At 40.7% G+C, this 22,651-nt stretch overlaps 1 protein-coding gene across 2 annotated transcripts in view; it reads right to left on the bottom strand.

Moving 5' to 3' along the window:
• Positions 1-385: 385 nt before the first annotated feature.
• The window catches only part of HOMER1 (homer scaffold protein 1), a 156,529-nt gene continuing 134,263 nt past the window's right edge, over positions 386-22,651 (bottom strand). For both annotated transcript variants that reach the window (XM_006263712.3, XM_059725114.1), the window contains 3 exons: positions 19,595-19,705; positions 17,562-17,642; positions 386-3,662 (listed from right to left, as the gene is read on the bottom strand). In XM_006263712.3, coding sequence (XP_006263774.1) covers positions 3,474-3,662; positions 17,562-17,642; positions 19,595-19,705 — 381 coding nt within the window. In that variant the 3' untranslated portion in view covers positions 386-3,473. The remainder of the gene's footprint in view (positions 3,663-17,561; positions 17,643-19,594; positions 19,706-22,651) is intronic.

Genomic DNA, 22,651 nt, shown 5'->3' on the forward strand with positions numbered 1-22,651 from the left:
ATAGTCTTTCTTAATTGAAGGATTTTGATTCTTTCTTTAAAATAAAAATTACCTTCTACAAATGTCACCATCAAAACAATAGCCCCAGCCAGCTCAATTTTTGATTGCCTCTTTGTATGCGCCACTTTAAACAACTTATCTGAAAGTATTCCCTCTTACAGATTTTACATAAATCAAATCTGACCTCTTCCTTGCTTCATGTAACATCCATTGCTGTTTAATTATTTGATTTTCCTTGGAAGTTTGCTGAGAGCTAGAATTTATGGTTTGTATTAATGTTGGCAGGTTTAAATACATCTATATAAAAGAAAACAACTTTTGGATCATTCCAGCATATGGATTATTGAAAGAGAGAATTCAAAAACTAACTTTCCAGACTACGATATACTTATAAAACTTTTTATGTCAAAGTCAGGATTTCACAACATGACACGCTAATGCAAAATCCAGTAGCACCTGAAGGATTAAGGTAACTGCTGCTATCATTTGCACACGTTTTAATACTTTAAAAAGATTTAAGAAAAAAAAAAGAAAGAGAAAAAGTACATTTTCCAGAGAACAGCAAGTGTATTTCAAAATAAAAACTGTATTTTTGTTTTTTCTTTTGTTTTTGTTGGGATTTTTTTTTTTGCATTTTTTACAAGACTCCATAGTTGTCATATAACAAGTTATACACAATGTGATTGCTCTCCTCTCCTGTGTATGTTTCTGTTAAAATTTTCAGGCTCCAGTACCCATTACTACTTTCTGGCATATATATTCGCACACTTTCTTCTAAAGATCAATACAATGCATAATACCTGTCTCTGGGAAAATTAATTTTTCAAATATTCAAACTATTATCTTGATACAGAAGTGGAGAGGCTACAGTAGGTATAACCACCTAAATATGAACTTTAGATTACAATTTCTAAACACTCACCTACTGTAAATTAACATTTAAAATACTCTTAACAATAGGATTTTATTTATATGTGCACTTATGTCCACCTTATCCCATATCCATGTTTGATGACTATTTGGGAATTTAAAGGTGCAGCCCTCAGCAGATTTTATTATTTAAAAAAATGAAGTCAAGCATCTCTAGTGTATGAGAAAAGAAATTCTCAAATATTAATTTCCAATTTTAAATTTCATTTCAATAGGAAAATATTAAAAATGTGCACATCTAAATTGTTCCATGTACTGTATATACATGTGTGTGTGTACGTATACATAGAAATACTTATGTACCACACACATACACAAAATTTAAGTGGAAATATTTTTTTAGCTATTTTCCCACATGTAAATGACATCAGATTTTTAAAAAATGTTGATAATATCATTAAAAATAATATTACATTATTTTGCCATCAACAGTCTATTGTTTACATTATTACTTCATCCTACTTAAGTCCATTCAGCATTAATGGGACTGATTTTCCCCACCCTTACACCAGTTTAGTCCTAGTATAATGCCACTGGCACCACTGAAGATGCTCGTGGCTTCCACTAATGTAAGTGACAAGAGAATCAGCCCAAATACTTCCAGGTAAATTAAAACCTGGTGATCTCTGCTCACCTGGACTGGATGAAGTTACTCATATCATCATCCAAAATCCACCAAATGAAAATATGTAGCTCACCACAGAAAGTTTTCAACCATGAGCACACCCAACTAAGCTTTTTCCCCCCTTAATAAATAAAATAGGTGAGAAAATACCTTAAAAATATGGAGGAAACTTAAATGGTGTGTACAGTACATACAGTATAATACATGTTGGTTTAGTGTTTTATCTAAACCATTTTCCTGACTTGTCAGGAGACACCTGATAAATCACTGGTAAAGAAAAATGATTTTTAGAAATAAATAATATATTTTTCTCTCTTTCAAATATAAATTAGAACGTGTGTGTATTATACGGTATATACATAGAGTACACACATAAAAACAGACATATTTTCTAGTTTTGAATAGCAGTCTGTAAATGGAGAAAATTGTCCATTGTACAAATTTAATAAGTAATTTTTTTGTTTAACATTCAAATTAATATGGGGCGCAAACAAAAGGTCAGTGCATCTTTAGACTCTTGAGTCTGATACTCATTCATACATTTTAAAAAAGCCCTCTTCAACATTACAGGCAATTGATGGTAAGAATGTACTTTGATGCAATCCCCATTCAGCAAGCAGACATATGACACTTGGTTTACCTTTCAAAGAGTTTTCTTAAAATAAATATTGTATATAAAGAAATGCATGTTTGCCAAAAGTCTGTTAAAATTACATCAAAACAACTTTAAAACCTGTTCACTGAGGATTATTGAATTCAATTCTTGTTTTTAAACACCTAGTTAACAGTTCAGAATATTGCCTGGTGTGGTTTTGAGAAAAATGTGATATGAAGGCCCATACAGAATAAGCATGTCTCCATTTCAATTTGCTGTGATTACAAAGCTTCTAGAAACAGTTCTCTTGGCTGAGCAAACTCAATGTAATCTTCTTGTAATAGCTCCACATCCTTAACATCATCTATAGTAAACAGTATTTCCCACTAGCCATTATTACACAAAACTGAAATGCATTACCCATTCAGAAAAGATTTCTTGCAAAATAGGCTAATAAAACATCTTCAGGAAACTGCACATACTAATTATATGTGATGTTTAATAAGTCCAGGTAATAAATGACTGGCTACTTATAGTTACCTGTGCATGCCAAATTTAAATTTAAAAAGTTTTTTTTTTCTCAGGGATTCACCTGCCAATGTTGATTGGCTTCAAAATGTGTAACAAAATGTGAGACAATATCTCATTATAAATACATGGAATTAATATGGAAAAGTAAACCATACACTGGACAATATTATAGAACACCAGAGTGAACTTCATTAAAGAAATACAGTATCTTCCAGTATAAAAAAAAGGAAGAACTTTATACAAGCAGTTATTTTAACTATGTTTCAATTAAAGATGCAATTCTCTCTCACTCCTGGCAAGAATTAATTGGTAATGGCACTGCTTCTCAACAGTGCAAAATATCCTGAGAAATTATTAAGTTTACAACAAAAGACAGGGCTGTCATCACTAAGTTTTTGCACAAAACACAGCAATTAGATATCTTAAATCAATAAAAAAGCAGATAATCTACATTGTGTCTAACACAAAAAGGGGCTGTGACCTGGGACACTGCTAATTCTTCCAGTGGCTAATAATTAGAAAAGGATTGCATTAAATTACTGGTAATATCTTTCAAGTTATCTATGGCCAATAATGTACAAGGAGGTAATTTGTAATTCAAGTTTTTTTGTTTTTCAACTAGCTACAATGTGAATTCTAAATTTTACACTGAAATATACTACTCAAATTTAAAACAGGCCCTCTTAGAGAAGCATTTTTCTAATTTTGTGCAACTTGATTCAGAGCCCAACATAGTCCTACGAAGAGAGACAGTGCATCTTTAAGATGATTGGCACTGAAATCCAATTTCCTTTAGCTGCATTCTATTAGCTTGGCCAGGTTATCACGTAATTCTGTTAGTTCAAAGATTTTTCCATCTAGAATTTCTAAAAGTGTCTTCAAGTTATTGCGAAAAGCTTCTTGTTCATTCTGACTTTTCTCCAGCCGTTGCTCTAGGTCAGATAGCTGTCCTTCGAGGTCCTTGTTTCGAATTTCTACTTCCTTCAGAGAAAATACATAATATGTTAATGTACCATGTATATACAGAATGCAGTTCTCTTACTACTGTTATTCATGTCTTGCTTATTCAATACAAGTTTGAATAGGCCACAATTGAGTTATTTTCAATATTTCATTAGAATTAATTAAAAACAGGTTTTTTAGATATCACTGAACAGTTTCAGAACAATTCCTTTGATATTTTTCAGTACAAAATTCAAGGAACATGACATTCTGAAGACAGTGATAACCTAATTCTGCCACTGACTGCCACTGTTGCATCAAATGTGAGCAACTCAATAAGGCAGGATTAAATCAACATGCTACCTACAGAAAACAGTTTCTGAAAGGATTATTTTATTGTTGTCATTCTGTAATTTAGAATATGTAGATTGCTCAAGGATAGGATTCCCACCCAGTAAAAAGAATAAATTGTATCCTATACAGAACTCAACTTTACTGTGAATCGATAGTATCCCACTGCAAGCTGACTTCATATGGTAATTCACAATACAAATTGACTAAGGCTAATATCAAGGTCAAATAAATAATACCTTAATCAACAATAACCGATTATTAATAGAAACTTATTTTACTGGAGCTAATGTTCTTATACTCTGTTCTGGAGGAACACACTTTAGAATGTAATTATCCTGCTGTTTAAGAGCAGACAGTTCCTGAGCAACCATCTACATAAAAGGTCTTCTTAACTACCAGGTGGCTTGAAGGGGTGGCAAAGTCTTGGAATGTTATATGAAGCTGCAGTGGTATTAAAACATGCCATATTTCTGTTCTTTCCTGTTTTACAGGGAAACGACCCTCAGTAGACAGCGCTGCTCAAATCCAGGCCACATGAATCATCGTGGGACACATGTTGGAACATCTATTCACTGTGGACTGCATATTAAAGAGGCGGGTGGTTACAAGTGGCTCCACTGTATGCAAATTGATTCCCTTGGCTTCCTGGCCAGTCACCAGCATAAACCTACTTGGAGTCTGGTATTATTCATTGTCATTTGAATCTGTATCAATTTTAAATTTCAACCACTGAAGCACCTTTTAAAAATCTCACAGGAAAATTAGCTGCATTCTGTCAGCATAATAAACCTGCCTCTATGAAAAGCACAAGGGAAGTTTATAATGATGAACAAATGAGATTAATAATTTATTAATTATATGTTTTAATATTTTTCCCAGAGTTTTCTGTGCTCCTTGGACCCCTTCTCTCATCTCTCGAGAGACCACTTACATTTTCAGCAGCTGTGTGTTAACACCATGCTTATTACAAGTCACTTGCTTTTATAAATAGTTTACATTTTAGTTTTTACAATATCAGATTTCAAATTATTGTTAAAAAGGGCAATCTGGCACACCAAGGGGGAAGGAGGCACACCAAGGGGGGCAGTCACCTCTTCCCTTCCACCATCTGATTACCTCTTTGCCTTTGCCCTTCTCGCCCTCCACTGTTTTATTCAATATTCTTCTCTCTCTCAACCTAATCTAAGAAATATATATTGAAGTTTTCCACTTATAAGGTTCCAGCTGTGTACCAATGGAAGATGGATAAGCAGAGACACAACAAGTCAAACAGTATGTACCTCTGGACACAAGTATGTGGTCAGTGTAATCAGCTTCTCTCTGGAAGGGGAATGGTGACTCTCATGCTAGAGCAGATTGTGGGAGAAAGCTGATGTGCCCACTGCTCTATTAAAGACCCTCAACCCTACCTGTCAGAACAGCTGCTGCCCTCAGCACCTTGGACAGATCATCAAAGCAGCTCACAGGCTAGGAAAATCATAAACAAGACTTAAACTACATTTGTATGTGTCTCCTAAACTCATGAGCTGGGCTCAAAGTTCCTTGCCACAGGTCAGGATTATGGTTTTCTTGTCCTTGGCCATACTTTATCATATAGGGAAGTAAGTGGAGTAAGACTTGGCAGAGCAACCAGAGGCTCCTGTGTATGCATGTGCTCTCCCCTTTGGTGGTAGCAACCACTGTCTGTCCAAGGAGAGCCAGGTAATAGGGCTGTGCAAAGCTTCGGTCCCTGATTCAAATTCAGCAGAGTTGGCCCGATTCAGTGGCCGAACCTCCAAATCCAAATCAAATCAGAGGACCCTTTAATCTCTCTGAATTGAACTGGAATCCTCCAAATCAATTCAGAGAGATTCAGAAAGATTTGGCGATTTGGACATAGACATAGCTTTAAATGTTTTTTCTACATACCTCTAGGTAGCAGGTGGCTCATGAAAGCTGCAATGCTGGGGTGAATGCAGCGTCCCACAGGAGCACAGGGGCCCTCAGCGCGCTTGGCAGCAGATCCAAAGTGGACCGGAAGTGCTTCCGGTCCACTTCTGCGTCCACCAGGGAGCACATGGGGGGCTGCCCTGAACCTCCCCAGCTCGGTGACTGGTGCCTCCTGGGTCTGGAGGGGCACCCAGGGTCCCCCCGTGGCCAATCACTGAGCTGGGGGAGCACAGGGGGGCCCCCCAGCACGCTCCACAGTGGACCTGGAAGTGGACCGGAAGTACGATTGGTCCACTTCTGGGTTTGCTGCTGAGCACGTGGGGGGTCCCCCCCCACTCCTGTGGGATGCTCCATCCACCCCAGGATTGTAGCATTCACAAGCTGCGCTAGTACCTCAAAGTTTGTAGAAAAAACATTTAAAACTGTGTCTATGTCCAAATCATTGATTCTCCGAATCAGCATCAAATCTTCAGATTCAGATTTGGCCGAATCGAATCGGGGACAGTGATCTGAATCAATAAATCTAATCACTGTCCCTGATTTGGGCTGAATCCAAATTGAATAGGGCCCATTTCACACACCCCTACCAGGTAAGTATAGACGTGGCCTAAAACAATACCAAATTGTTCATAAATGATTACAAGAGTACAATGCAGTAAAGAATAGGCCCCTTGTGGCCAAGCAAAACTGACAGATGCTTAAAAAGGCATTAACACTTCAGAAATCTCCCAGTAGCGCAGTTCTAGGGGGGCTTTTTCTTTCTTTCAAAGAACTTATTGTACTTTCCTCCTCTATCTCCTTCTATTAGTGCCTTTTATATTCCTTAACTCTACATGCCATGGGATGATGCCTTAACAGAATGTTCTTAATGAAGAGATCCTAAAGTTCTATAACTTGGGAGGGTCGTGGAATGTAACAGAACATTTTGCAAATCAAATGACATCTACATGTATGGGTGTCTAAATATCATCTAAATAACAGCACAACTGAAAAGGAATATAATCCAAGTCTAAATAATGGCCCATTTGCCTATGAATTAAATGTCTTCCTTTATAATCCAGTCCAACTGCTTCAAGTTAGGAATTTTTGTCCAAGATGTAGTTTACACATTTTCTTTCCTTACCTTTATCCATTGGTATTTGTCTAAATTTCTCCTGAGACTGAACATTTCCTTTCTTTTATTTAAAATGTTAACTTGTGGGTACCTATACACTGTTTATGTCCCCTTGTCTTCTGTTTTCCAAACTATGAATACTTCATTATCAAATATTTTCTTCCAATCCTTGTAAATTTCTTCTGCCATTATTTGTATTTTGTATACTGATTTATGGAAACTAGAACTGAATATGATATGCCAGCTGTACTGGGATGTGAAAAATGTTATCTCCCACAGCTTTACACATGACCTTCCCATATATACATCCAAAAATAGCACTGGCATTTTGCCAACGGCATTGCATTGCAAGTCCATATGCTAAAACTTAGTATCTACTATTACAAGTAAGTTTTTCTCAGACTGATTGCTTTGCAGATAGGAATTGTGGGACAGCTTTCTATTACATGTATTCCATTCCTTTATGTGTCTGATTTAACTTTTATTTGTAATGAATCTCATTTTGGTACAATCAGAGAACTGTTTGTGCCTGTTCTAGTATCTCAGGTCCATATGCAAGTTGATTCTGCCCTGTGGGGTTTTTTTAGAGGGTGGAGCTGGGTGGAGCTCCCTCTTAAATTAGTATTATAACTGATTTTCTATATAATTTAACTTAGGAGACCTGGTTACTTATTATGAGAATATGTAATGATGACTCGCTGCATATGCCTTCTCTACAATGCCAATGAAAATAGTAAGTAGTGAGAGCCCAGTGCTTACCTTCCACTGAAACAGTGAATGTGACAGTGTTCCCAAATGGGACTCTTTCCGTTAATGGATTATTCTCTTTCCTGATCAACACTAGATTACTAATCCATGCTCTGGTAGACGAGGTTCTTTGTGTAAATCCAATATCTTTTATTAGACCAACTAAAATAGTTGGAAAAATTGTGACAAATGACAATCACAAATCTCAAAAGGGCTTTTACTCAACAAGGACACTCCTCCAGAGAGATAGGTGGAACTTTTGAAAGAGTCATCCAGATACCATGTGAAGAATTGCTGCAGTACAGAAAGAAAACCCTCATGAATCGCACATCACTAGTTATGATGTATCATTCCTCCCTGGAACCTATATGGAAAATCCTCAAACAACTGCAACCCATACTAGAAGAAGACCCAATTCTTAAAGAGATATTCCCAGAACCACCCATCCTAGCCTTTAAACAAGCATGAGCATCACCAACCGCATCACCAGAAGCAAATTTCCTACATCCCGAAACACACCAAATGGATCCAGACCATTCTATGACAAGAAATGTAAAACCTGCCAACATATCTCCACCACTGCCACAATAACTACACCTCACAACAGAACCATCTTACACCTGCACCTCCAGAAATGTAATATATCTTATCCAGTGCACTAAATGGCCTGATGGAAAATATGTAAGAGAAACCAAACAACAACTGTGCACCAGAATGAATGCACACCAGAAATCTATCAAAGACAAGAATATCCAACAACCTGTGGGGGCACACTTGTCAAAAGAAAACCACTCTCTCCAATCTCTCAGTTCTAATCTTCAAAGGGAATTTACAAAACACCTTTTACAGAAGAGCCTATAAACTTATTTTCATCAACCTACTGGATACAAAAAATCATGGACTAAATACAGACTTTGGATTTATGACACATTATAACCTGCCTAACCTCAGATACCCCAGGTAACCTCCCTACTATTTACCAGCTATATTCTTATCACCAGGTCTACATTTCCCATCCCTTCCCCTCCCTCCCCCACCACACCTGTCTCTCACCCACTGACTGCCTCAATTTGCATTTTCACTGACTGGCATTCTTGCATGCATACTGGCCTCTGGCTTCAATTCTATTCCACCCAGAAAGAGCCCAAACCAACTGCAGACGCTTCTTCAGCCTGATGAAGGGTGTTTGTACCTGAAAGCTTGCAAAGAAGAATTTTTAAAAATATTTTAGTTGATCTAATAAGATACTGGATTTACACAAAGGACTTTGTCTGTGTATGTCCTTAGACCAACATGGCTACAATCTATACCCCTAATCTATGCTCTGATATTTATTGGTACCAATGATACTTTATTTTGCAAACATGCTCCTTATCAGCTGTAGTTCAAAACATAATTGTTACATTAATGCAGAGTTTCCCAAACTGTGGGTTGCGACCCTCCGGCAACTTAAAAGGAGGTTGCAAACTTCTCTTCCCTCCCTAGAAGCAGTGGTGTGGGGAGCAGGGCTGCTGCCACCAGTGAGCACTCCATGCTGCCACCACGCATTACGCACCACATCCCCGCACCCAATTCTAGCCAGCCAGTCAATGAGTGGGGGGCACAGGTGTCCCCAGCAGCCAGCTGGCTGGACTTGGGTGTGGGGAAGTGGTGTGCAACATGCAGCAGCAGCATGGAGTGCTCAGTGGCAGCATCAGCCCCGCCCCCCGTGCCACCACTTCTAGGGAGGGAAGAGAAGTTTGCAACCCCCTTGTCGTGGTATCAAAAAGTTTGAGAACCCCTGCATTAATGTATTAACAAATTTTAGATAAAACTAAAGCAAGAGAGATAAGTCTAGGTGATAGATCAATGAAATGGAAAGATGCCGAAAAGTCAGTCTAGGTTGCAAGAACTACAGTAAAGAAGATTTTTGCACCAACATCAGTGAGACTAGCTGAAATAGCACAGAGGCCAATGCTAGATAAGCAGAGGGAGTGGGAAAGGAACTAGAGGATTACATTCTGATAAACTGGCTGGAAACAGTCAACAACAAGTTTTAAAGTCATAGTATGCAATTCTTAATTGAATCCTTTGATGTCTTTATTATATGATTTTATATATGATTTTAGTTAAACTGAACTGCTTTGTATTCCATTTAGCTACTGAAAATATAAACCAAAGGATGCTATTGGGTTTGTGTAGCATAATATTTAGGAAAGAATTGTTATTTGGGAGTTATAAAGCACTACCTATCTTTTAGTTGCGTCTCCAAATAAGCTTGCCAAAGATGTTCCAGACTCCAGGTCTTTTTCTTTTCTGACTCGATCTTACAATGAATTTATTGTGCATGCTATTTCTAGATTAACTTCCAACTGCTATTAAATTCCTTTTTCTAGTTTCCCATAATTCTGTCAAATTCCTTTTCTACTGAAAATGTCCATGCTTGGTCTCAGTTCAGAAACAATTGTTTTTCTTTTTTAAATGTTTGAACAAATTGGTTAAACTGGGGTAAACTGTATGTTTTAAAAACACCCTTATTACTGACCTTTTCATATATTTTGATCAAGAATATGGAAAAATGGTTGAACTGGTCTTGTTCAAACTTGTTTTCCAGGTTGTAATAAGAGTCACAGAATAAACCACATTTGAAGTAAATCTATTGAATGGTTTTTACCCTGGACATTTAAAACTTTTCCTCTGCATACAGGGTAGAACTTGCTGTCAGATTTGGGAAAATACAGTTACATCAACACCTTGATTTGGTTAGATCAACACCTTAGAACTAAAGGTATTTTAGTTCTGGAGCTGTCTAACATCAGAGTTCGTCTAATGCATTGTTCTAAAGTTTAAGCTGGCTCCAGAGTGCAAAACAATCTAAATGTTGTCATTTCACTTTCAAAATGTGTTCTATAGTGGACAGGTCTCAACTGTGGCTGTCTGAGTTGTAGGGGTAAGTAGAATTTAGCCAAAGATATCTGAGTTCTTGATGTGGCAAAGGAGGGTATTAGTTAATCTTAGATGGCTGCATTCAAGGATTTCGAACCAAACATAATGTTATGGATATCTCAAACTACTGGCACTATTTATACTTTTTCTTTGTAAAATCATAGAAACACTGCATCCAAAAGGACCTCCAGGGCCACCTAATCCAGCCCCCTGGCACAAATGCAGGATGTTCTATTTCCATCTGTGGCAGTGCACTTTTGGTGCCTGCCACTTTAAGGGCAGGAGCAGGCAGCCACCAGGTGCCTGATGAGGGTGGCCATTTTCAAACATAGGCCAGAGAGGCAGCAGTCTGTGTTGAGCAACCAAGGAGGCAACACTGGGCTGAGCTGCTCCTGGAACACACTGAAGGTAAGGGTGAGGGGCTATGGGGATGGAGGAGACCTCACTGAGCCGGGGCATGACCTGAAACTGCATTGGGTAAGGTGGCCTGGTGGGGCTCCTTGTGGCAAGGGAGTTTCCCAGAAATGCCAGGCCAGTTACCTTCCCGGTGAAAGGTGAGGCAGCCCCCCAGATCCTAGTGGGTAATCAGGCAAGGAGGTCAGCAGGACCAAAGCGGCTACAGAGTGGGATAAAGTGCCCAGAGTGAATGAGGGGCAAGGAGCCTAGTTTGGGAAAGGGCATGGAGCCTAGCAAGAGGCAAGGAGCCCAGAGGCTAGGAGCCCTGACTGTGTGTGTGGGGCAAGGAGCCCAGTATGAGAGAGGGGCAAGAAGCCCAATGAGAGAGGCCGAAGTTAGGAGCCAGGATATGATAACATCTTGGATGCCATCTGTGAGGCATGGGCCATGGTATAGGGGAGGTATGGATAGCGCCCCCTGGCATTGGGGCATATAAAGGGGAGCCTCCCGCATTTACTACCAGTTTATTGTAATAGCAAAGTCATGGCAGGAGAGACTGGGCAGACTGCCCCGTAGACAGGCGGCCAGGCCAGCTTGAGACCCGACCCTGAACGTGCCCCCGTCACACCATCCTGCTTTCCAGCTTTATGTGGGCTATATTTTAATAGAGACATTTTCTTTGTAGACCACCTTCCTCCCATTTGTAATGGGAGAAAATGAGTTGGGTCAACACTATGATGTGTACTGCAAGTCCTGTACACACATGCATGCAGATTAGAGCTCAGTGGGCCAGTTTAAGAGCCTCTGCTTTAGAATGATGTAATCCCTTAAACATTTTAGATGAGGGAAAAACAAATTCAGAAACCTGTACAAAACTCCAGATATTGAATTTTGTATTTTATAAATCTACTTTTTCTTTATGCTTGCTTTCCTTTAAATTGTTCAATATTATATGTATGTCCGTGTACACACACACACACACACTTATAATCTCAATTAATATATTATATATCAATTATATAACTGTAGTCATATGATTATATATCAATTGTAGTTTGCCAATCAAAGGCCAGGGCACTGTATAAACACACCACCAAAAGATAACTCCTGTTTCAAAAAGCCTACAGCAACCTGGTGTACTGTTTACTAACTCATTTTTAAGCAGGCTATAGAAGGTTTTTTGGATTATATGATATCAGTATATACACTAAATAATTTTATGAATAACTTATAGATGAAATACATTTAAGGAGGATTTTTCAACTGTAACTCTGAAATTCCTCACTTTGAGTGCTGCATTTACCACCATAGCATTGCACTAACACAATTTTTTTCACAGAATATTCCCAGATTCTGACGTCATTCCAAAAGAGCAAAACTTTCAATATAAAGTGAAGCAGATGAAATAAGGCATCACATACACTTCCAGAGCTCCAAAGTAACATGGAACACAAGCCTATAAATTCTCTCCATGATCAAATAAAATAAAATTTGCTATAAGAGATGTTTAGCCAAGCACAAATATCTGAAGTATTAAGTAAATAAAATACAGAACATGACTAGCCAAGTAATTTATTTTCTAATATAGGGCTTTTCAGATTTACTTCCATATGAAAGAATCTGTAGGAGGCAAAATATTACAAAGATTTTTTTTCAAGTTAAAAGCAAATTATTTTCATTAAACAGAAATGTGAAGGAGGAAAGTTAAAATACTTTTTTAATAATAATTAAAAGGGAATCATTCACCCTGAATCAGATGTGCTATAAATACCAAATACTTTCTTTTATAAGATCTTGTAATTTAACTAATGCTCCTATTTTCATAGTTTCATAGTTGGCAGGGTTGGAAGGGACCTAAGCAGATCATCAAGTCCGACCCCCTGCCATGGCAGGAAAGACTACTGGGGTCAAATGACCCGGCAAGGTTTTCATCTAGCCTCCTCTTAAAGACCCCCAGGGTAGGAGCCAGCACCACTGCTCTTGGAAGTTGGTTCCAGATCCTAGCCACCCTGACAGTGAAGTAGCGCCTCCTGATATCTAGCCTGAATCTACCCTCTGCCAGCTTGTGACCATTATTTCTTGTCAGTCCTGGTAGCGCTTGGGGGAACAAGGACTCCCCCAATGCCTGCTGGTCCCCTCTGACTAGTTTGTAAACGGCCACTAGATCCCCCCATAGCCTTCTCTCGTGAAGGCTGAACAGGTTCAGGTCCCGTAGCCTCTCCTTGTAGGGCCTACCCTGCTGCCCCCGATCATGTGAGTGGCCCTCCTCTGGACCCTCTCCATGCTGTCCACATTCCTCCTGAAGTGCGGTGCCCAGAACTGGACGCAGTACTCCAACTGCGGCCTGACCAGTGTTGCATAGAGCGGGAGGATCACTTCCTTGGACCTGCTTGAGATGCATCTGTGGATGCATGACAAGGTAGGGTTGGCCTTCCTGACGCGTCACCACATTGTCAGCCCATGTTCATTTTGGCATCAATAATGACTCCAAGATCCTTTTCTGCCTCTGCACTGACGAGAAGGGAGTTCCCCAGCCTGTACGTATGCTGCTGGTTCTTCCTCCCCAGGTGCAGCACCTTGCACTTGTCAGTGTTGAAATCCATCCTGTTCTCATCCGCCCACCCCTGTAACCTGTCTAGGTCCGATTGCAGCCGATTCCTCCTTTCTAGCGTGCCCACTTCCCCCCACATATTAGTGTGGTCTGCGAATGTGAACAGGGTGCTTTTTACCCCCTCGTCCAAGTTGCTGATGAAAATGTTGAACAGTGCAGGCCCAAGGACCGATAAAATCCAAATAACATGCAAGATCACTTCACTTTAGTTTTATGATGCATGTGGCAAATTTGAAAGGGAAACAAAATTTGTGGGACACTTGCTTCTAACTACCACAAATAGAAAAAGGCAAATGGAACCATTCTAATGAAGTACTTACCCAATAATGAAAAAACACATTTTTCTTTTTTTCCCCTTTGATAATTTTAATTTTAACTAAAAATCTTGTTACATTGTTTAAATTATTTTTATCTTCTAATTTATCTTCTAAGTAAAAATCCATCAAAAAATGATACGCAAAACTCTGAAGTGATACTGATTGTTCAGTTAAAAATAATACTAAATGTCATGGCGGGGTCCTATAGGAGGGCCGTGATCTCCTTAAGGCCCTCTCTCCGTGCCAATTCGGCCCAAGGGCACCCTCGATTCTCGCCCGCCACGTCTTTGATGTTCAGTAAATATGTTGGGAGGCTGCCTTACGTCTCCTCGGCACGGTTAGCTGGGACTTCGTCCCTGTGTTCTCCCGGACCCCACCAGGGGTCTCCCGGTACACTGGGTGCGTTCCCAGGCACCCTAGCCTTATGGGCTACGCGTGGCTCCTACCAACCCCTAATATCACGCCCCAAGCCTCGCAGATGTGATAGACATTGGTGTGTCTCACTATACGTATACTGCCCCCTTCTCTGGGGCCTTCTCTCATAAGGCGCTCCCCTCTTCGGGGTTCGCCGTGCCCACCTTGGGCTTCCTAAAATGCTGCCCCCTTCTCTGGGGCCTCCCCTAAAAGTGTTGTCCCACTCAGGGACCCTTGTTCACTTTGGGACTCTATATCGAGCCTCCGGTCTTTCAGGCCCACCGCGCTGCTTCCCCTTTTTCCGGGACGCTGTGCTGCTATCCCCTTTCCCTGGGGACCACCGCAGCACCCTGTCCTTCTCTTGGGCGCACCATGCTGCTAACCCCTTTTCCTGGGGTCCACTGCAGCACTCTGCCCTTCTCTTGGGTTTTCTGCAGCGCTAGCCTGTTACCGGGCTCGTCCTGCCCCTCCTGGGCTCCTCACATATTGCCCCTCTCGGGCTCGTTGTGCCCGCCTTGGGCTTCTTAATAGTGCCGCCCCCTCTTTAGGGCTCACTGTGCCCACGCTGGGCTCCCTAATAAAATCGCCCCTCTCTCTGGGACTTGTTGTGCCCACACTGGGCTCTTTAAATGCCCCTCTCCGGGCTGGGGTCTACACACCCCGCAAGTTGAGCCCTTACTGGCGTCGGGGTCCTCACACTCCTGTGAGCCCCCCCATGAATACTGCGCCCTCACTGGCGCTAGGGCCCCCATCCCTCTTGGGTCCCTATGAGGCCTCCTCCAACCCCTATAGCCTCACCCAAACCACCGGTGTAATAGCAACAACGCAAACACAAAACACAAGCCTCTAGGCTATAACATAACTATAAGCCGCCTGGCTATAACTTAGCATCATGGCTCAAGCCTCCCAGAGCTATCATGAGCTATACTTGCGATCAGGCTTCTACCCATAACTCAACTGAGGGAGCTCCTGCCTCTCTGGCTGCTGGCAGGGAACTGCCAGCCTGGCCTTGACTCTTGGTTTTATAGGAGCCAGGCCCTGCCCCCTACAGGTAGCTGACTCTTATTAGTTGCCCCGGCAACCCACAGCTGTACTCCCTAATCACCGCTAGGGCTCCCTATGCACTGCCAGAGTTTTTCCTCTGGCAGTTTTCCCCTCTCTAGGAGCAGGGCAGCGAGGTGCGCCATGACACTAAATATGTATGTAAATATTTAAGTGAAGTGCCAAAATGACAGTACTACTATTCACAGAACAGATACAAATACAGTACTACTATTCACAGAACAGATACAAATACAGAAAAGTACCTTTCTAATATGTTTCAAGCTAGATATGTAAGGACTTACTTTAGGAATTAAATGTGGGCACAAGGCATGCCACTCAGACAAGGATTTCCAAGATTTACACTTTATTCAAGTTTGGGCACAGGGTTTCAATTAGTGCCCATCTCTGCTAGAAATGACAAAACAGTTTTATCACCAGCCAGATTTTGGCTTCTGCCAAAACTGCTAACATTGTTGTTAGTTAACAAAAATAAACTGAGACCACAGAAAAAGGATTCTCTCTAAATCAGGGCTATCCAACTTCTAAGGAGCTGGGGGCTGTCCACTCTGTGGGCTGCACCAGCGGGGGCTGCACATGGACCACAACAGGGCAAAGCACAGACCCCCTGGACAGCATGCTGTATGGACATCCCCAGCCACACCACACCCACATGGGCACTCCTTTCCCTGCATTGCTGCACCTTATGTCCACGTGGTCCCAACCTCACCCTCTGCTTCTCATGCTGTGCTGCATTGCCCCCTGGAGCAGAGACAGGCAGAGGGAGCCCCAAGACTCTGGAGTGATGGGGGAGGGACAGATGGGTAGGAGCCTGAGGGCTGCAACTTAATTCCTTAGTCCCCAGACCATTGGTTGGACAGCTCTGATCTAAAGTATATGCAATTTTAATAGAGAAAGAGATGGACAGAAAAGACTTAGCAAATGAAAGCTTGGGAAAGACTTGGGGAAAAATATTGAGATGGCTGAATGGAGAGAAAAACAGCACCTTCTATATCTGTTTTACAAGAAGAAACGGTTACAAAATACTCCACAGATGGTACCTATCTCCAGCTAAGACTGAACACATATCTTCTAACAAACACAGGGTAGGATGGCACCTTAATACATCATGCTGGAGAGGCTGAGGAGAAAGAGGCTTCTTTTACATTTGTGGCAGTTGTGCCCAGAGGTGCAAATATTCTGGGAGGAAGTGACCAGAGTGATAACTACTGTGGTAGGTGATAACATCCCTTTGGACCTACTGGATTATCTATTGAATGCCCCAGTAAAGAAAGTTTTAGTTTGTGCAGAAAATTACTGAATCTTATCATTATTAATATATTCATTATATCAATAATACATGATAAATTATAAGAGTTGTTGTATATTTTCTTTTTAAAGATGTAGTAAATTCAACTTTACAGAATTTCTTTGTATTATTCCTACATTGGAGTTTTGTTTCTACAGTTGCCTGAGTAACAAAAGTTTAAAAAAAGACCTAGACAGAGACCAACAACTTGGATTTAGTTAGTTATTCATTAGATTGAAGACTACTGAACTGTCAGTCTAACAATTTTCACGTGGGTTTTAACTTAAATGGACTTCGAGAAGTAAAATGGTGGATATCCCATTTCCAATTTGCTAATGGGTCCAACTCCAAAAACATTTACACAATGGTTACCTGAGGAAAATGCTCCATGGCAGCAAGTGTGCTGAGGAGGCCTGTGGAAAGCAACTAGAACCCAAATGGGAAAAGCACTGGCTAATGTACGGATACAGTCAGAATATGCACTAATGCAGAACAAATTCTATGCAGCCTCTACTAGACTGCCTTCCATGGAGCTCCAGTTGCAACCTAAAACTGATTTCTCCTTAAAAAATAGAAAACTAGGGCAGATGGCAATTTGATGTGAATTTCCCAAGGACTGACGGGTCCAAGCTTCTTCAGGAATAGGCAAGTTACTCCTGTCTGCTGGCCTGGTTGAATCTAGCCAGGAGGAAGAGAGTTGTATATGTGATAAATGTATGCATCCACCCACTGCTCATTTGAAAAAAAAATCTAAATTAATATACACAATAGTGTATCTTACCTGTAGTTTCTGGGTCAAAGAGTCCCTCTGTGCCTGAAGCTCTCTGGCATTGTCAATTTCTTGTTTCAATCGTTCTATTTCCTGAGGGAAGAAAAACAACATATTACCTGACCTGAACTCAGGTTACACATAATATACTTATTCTCTTCTGTCCAAATCATTCTAATGAGTTAATTGTGACTGTTAATTGTGATCCTGGCCTGACTTTTTGTTTAAAATGTTATTATATTGTATAGTAATGTACTCTTCCTCCTCTTCAAGAAAGAAATCCAGTTGTGGGTTGGGAGTTGTCAGTATGTCAGTAGCAAGGAAGAAAACCTGTATCAGCAGGCATGGACACTAGGGGTGCCTATAGATGTCCAAGGCCTCGCTCTAACTCATGGCACTTTACAAGAAAGCCATGAATTAGAGCCCTCCCTGACGCAACCCAACTCCGAGGAGTCTGCTGAGCTGCCCCTCTCCCCAACCCTGCCTCCCCAGCTGGGGTACTGGGGGGCAGCTGGACCAGGCCCGCAAGGCGAGGAGGCTCCAATTCCACCACCTCTCCCACCTCCAGCTCAGGCCGGGCAAAGCAGCCAGTAGCTACTGCTGCCACTTTCAAGAGGCCTAGCCAGAAATGGGGTGGGGCTAGGGTGGAATGGAGTCCCCTCACCTCACGGAACCTGGCCCAGTTCCCCCCAAGACCCCAGATGAGGTAGCTGGGATGGGGGACACATGAAGCAAGGAGGCTCCATTCCAATCCCCCTCACCCACTTCCAGCACAGGCTAAAATAGCTTAACTACTTCTAGTAGCCAAGCTAGCCCTGATCTGATTCAGAAACCTCTGCATGGGAATGTATTGTACTGCAGACATAACCTGAGAGGAGTAACAACAGCACAGAGTTACAATAGTGAGGAATTAAAAGACAATAAGCTAAAAAATGACACACATCCATGTTTCAGCCAATCTTTAACTCATGCAGCTGGGGAACTTGGGGGGGGGGGGCGGGTAGGAAGAAATTTCCATTTGGAAAGGCTATTTCACAAATGCAGTTTTCAGGGTTTCCTACATTTTCCTCTTCAGCATTTGTAAATAGCCACTGCTGGAACAGACGGACCAGTGCTTTGATCGAGCATGTCAATGCCTGTTGCACCTATTTACTTCTATTCTTTGTAATGGTGAAACCACCAAGGCTTCCCTCTCACTTCAACTTCCAAGCTACCTCTCTTATTATTATTATCATTCTGCTCAAACATAAAGAAGGCACAATATCCTGAAAGCTCATCTAATATCCAGCTATACAGTTGGCCCAAAAAAGATAACACAAAAAAAATTTTGCTTTTCGTACATTTCCTGGACCCTTACAGCTACAATATCACTCCAGCTCTACCACAGTCATTTTGGAGGGTAGAGGTGCTATCCCTGAGAGGCCCAAACTCACAGATGTTCTTTAATTCCCATGCCTTCTTGCTTTTGGCTCAGGACCTGCCTGAAGGCACATTAAGCAGAACCAGGTAGGGGATAAAATGTACCTCTAAGAAAAGGACAGGCCTTTCAGGGCTCATAAATAAGCAATATAAAAATAACTTTAAAACAGAGGGTCTATTTTAAATTTCTTTCCATGAATTTCGCTTCTCTGAAAAGAGAATGTATTACTTGCAGCTGTGTTTTAAAATAAATACTTTTACAGATGCCAGTTGCCTACAGATGGAATTTGGAGTGCTTCGCTTGGACTGCTGCTGTGAAGAAATGATGTATGTGCCTCAGTGCATGGTTTCTTTAGCAAGAAGAAATAGTTGAGGAAATGGAACAGAACTAAAGGTAGATTTTTGGCTTAGATACACCAGCTCCAAACAATAGTTGTGATAGTTAATATATGAGAAAAAAATATTAGTTTCAAATAGGCAAAAAAAAAAAAGAATTATTTTTATTTTATTCCACAGACAGGAATGAATTCTGTGCTCACCAGAGCTTTAAAATTTAACAATAAAAACTTTTATAAAACACATTTTTTAACCCAGTTTCCTTGCTATGAATAAAGTTTGGTATATACCTCTTCTTTTTTCTTCAGTGTTGACTCTAATTCCTGTATTGTCTGGTTTAATTCTGTTTTATGTGTGTGAACTGCATTCGCTTGACTACTCACACACTCCAGTTCAGTCACCTATGGAGAAAAATATCAACAATAGACAAAGAATGAACCGACAATGGAATTTCAAGGTACTATGGCCTCTTTGCATAACCACTTATATCTGAAGCGTATATCTGCTGAAACATGCTTCGAGTTTGAACAATAATTTTCACTTAAACCAATTAAATGTTATTTGTGAAAATTAGTACAAAATTCTTTACCCTATTGTTATGCGTAGTATTTGCCTCATCTGAAATATTAATTTTTGTTGAAATTTCTGTGACAGTTAAAGATACTATAGTATGAAAAAGCCATTTGTACACAGAAATGTATTTGCTTTGAAAACTTTCATGGAAGAAGCAGCACTGCCTCTTTCTAGAGGTGGTTAGAAGACTGATCACAAATTTGTCTAATCTAATCTATCCTTCTAAAGTTCTTAATACTGTACCATGCTAACCAACTAAGCCACAATGTACACCTTGTGAACCATTAACTTTTCTCAATTTCAATTTCTGAATCGCATACAAGGTTTAATACTACATACTTACCTACTCACACATAGCTAACAACATCTGAACTTCTTCATATTTTCAGATTTCCCCTACTGGTCACAAAGCCAGTGGCTACAGGCACTGTCCTATACAGTTCTCTTGATTACTCCTTCCATTTGTCCTTGGATAAAACACATAGTGATGGCATGTACAAATTTTTACTTGAAGAGATATTAGCTTGCCTTTTATTCAGAGACAAATGATGTCTGAGAGAACAATGGGCCATATTTTGTACACCTATGAATTACAATCTGCACTGTCATAAACTACATAAAAATGTCAATGTTCATAAAACTTTCAGACCACTGATGGAGCGACTATGAGGTTTTTTTTCCACAATGCTGCCACATTATTAATGAATAACATTAAAATATTACTGCACAAAGCCTGAAAATACAATTTTCTAGTTGAGCTATTTCCACCCTAAGTCTAAAAGTACAGTATCCTTTAGTGACCATAATCACTACTTTTTTTACTTAAATACAAATGCATGTGGTCCATAACTATGAAGCATGTCACAAAAAAGGGCCAGATTTTCAGTTGGTTTCGATCAGTGTACATTTACTGAAGCCAATGGAGTTACATCTCTTTGTAGCAGCTGTAAATTTTGTGTAAAAGCTTTTTGGAGCAATACACATGATGTGGGTTACCAAAATATAAAGATAAAAATGCTTCCCCCTCTATGAAATTGTATGGATGACCCTTTAAGAAGACTGACTACACTCTAGGGCTGCATCCAGATGTGCACGGATGTTTTGTTCCCTAGAAACTAGTGGCAGTGTACCATGTGCCGCCACTAGTTGTCCCTGGGGAACACCTGTGGCACACGTGTGCTGGCACATGGCAAGTTATCCCAGGAGGGGTAGGGAAGGCTGGGGCCATGAGCCTTACTTGGGGTTTTGGGGGCCTTCCAGGGCTGCAGCAGTGGCAAGCCTGCCACGCAGAGACTGGCTGGTAGTGGAGTGTGGCTCTGGCCAGTCAGGCTCCGGCTTTGGGCAGCGCACACTACTGCCATGTGCACAACTCTGCTTTTTTTTTCCATAGGTTTTTTTGACCCCTGGATATCCAGGAGTCAAGAAAACCCTCCACACGACTTCCCTGAAGCACAGAGAACAACAAAACATGCAGTATGTGGTGCCTCAGTTGTGTCTGTGGCACCACATACCGCATGGCTGCACTCATCTGGATGTGGCCTAGGAAGGCAAGAATTAGAAACAGTGGCTGACAGCAATGTCAGAGGCAAAGGCAGGTGATAACTTGCCCCTTCTTGCTCCCTGGAGTCAGGATTCTGGGATAAAGTGGCCTAGTAGTGGACTCTGGAGTAGCACCTTTACAGTCTCAAGAGCTGTAGTTATGTCAACAATCCCAGATTATAAACTGCTTTTTCAGGTTTAAAAACTTCTCTGCCGGTGGAAGGGAATAAGGAAAAATAGGGTAATCAAAGATTAAAGTAAAAGGAAACAGGGAAGGAAGACAAGTACTCTTTTCTCCCCAAAGACAATGGGAGAGCAGTAACCTCCATGACAAGCACAGGTGACTTCTAAAGGAAACATAAGATTACGTAGGCCTCAAATGGGTGTTCATTTCTAGTAGTGAAAATTTCTGAGAAATTTGTTTTGGGAAGGGCAGGCAACAGTGGCTGTTGGTCCCCTCCTCTCCCCTACTCCAGCATTTGTTTGCAAGGGAGATCTTCCAAGTTGATACCTGGAAGATCTTTCTCCTGCAGGAGGCATTCTCCCCTCTCCACAGGAGAAGTTGAATGAACACTTGTCCACCCATAGTTTCTACTGGGAGAGCAGTGATTCTTCTGGTAGAAATGTAATGTGTACATTTCTCACACCCACCATATAAAACAAAAGGCAAAATCATTCACAACTTCCGGGAGGATAGTCTTAGGTAGATGGAACTGTCTTATCTGCTGGGATTCTTCCAAATGAAGAATCTTCTGCTCTCATATCAGAAAATTGATGCCAGAGTTATTTGTGTTTTTAAAATTTGCAAGCTCTATGACTATTCACTTAATAGGAATAACTCAAACTACTGTAACTAAACAAAGATAGGAATCTCTTTAGGATATTTGTGACAGCAGCTATTAAATGTATTTCATCATTATCACTGCAAAAAACAAATAAAAGAAGTGTGACTAATACAAACAATTTGAGCTAAATGCACAAAAGGACCTAATGGCTTAAGTAACACTTTGGGCATGAAAAAGCAGCATTTAGATGCAACAATATTCTCAATATCCCTGTTCAGCTGCCACTTAAAATCCCTTTGATCTCGAAGATTCTGCCACTGGCACTGACAAGCATTTCAGAACTTCAGTTATCTTGTCTGTGGGTATAATCTAGGGGTGCACTGATAGCAATTTCTTGGGCCAATACCAATAGCTGATTTTTAAGGAGGCATATTGGCTGATATGGATCCG

Source organism: Alligator mississippiensis, chromosome 3 (genome assembly GCF_030867095.1).
Source record: "Alligator mississippiensis isolate rAllMis1 chromosome 3, rAllMis1, whole genome shotgun sequence".
Lineage (NCBI taxonomy): Eukaryota > Metazoa > Chordata > Crocodylia > Alligatoridae > Alligator > Alligator mississippiensis.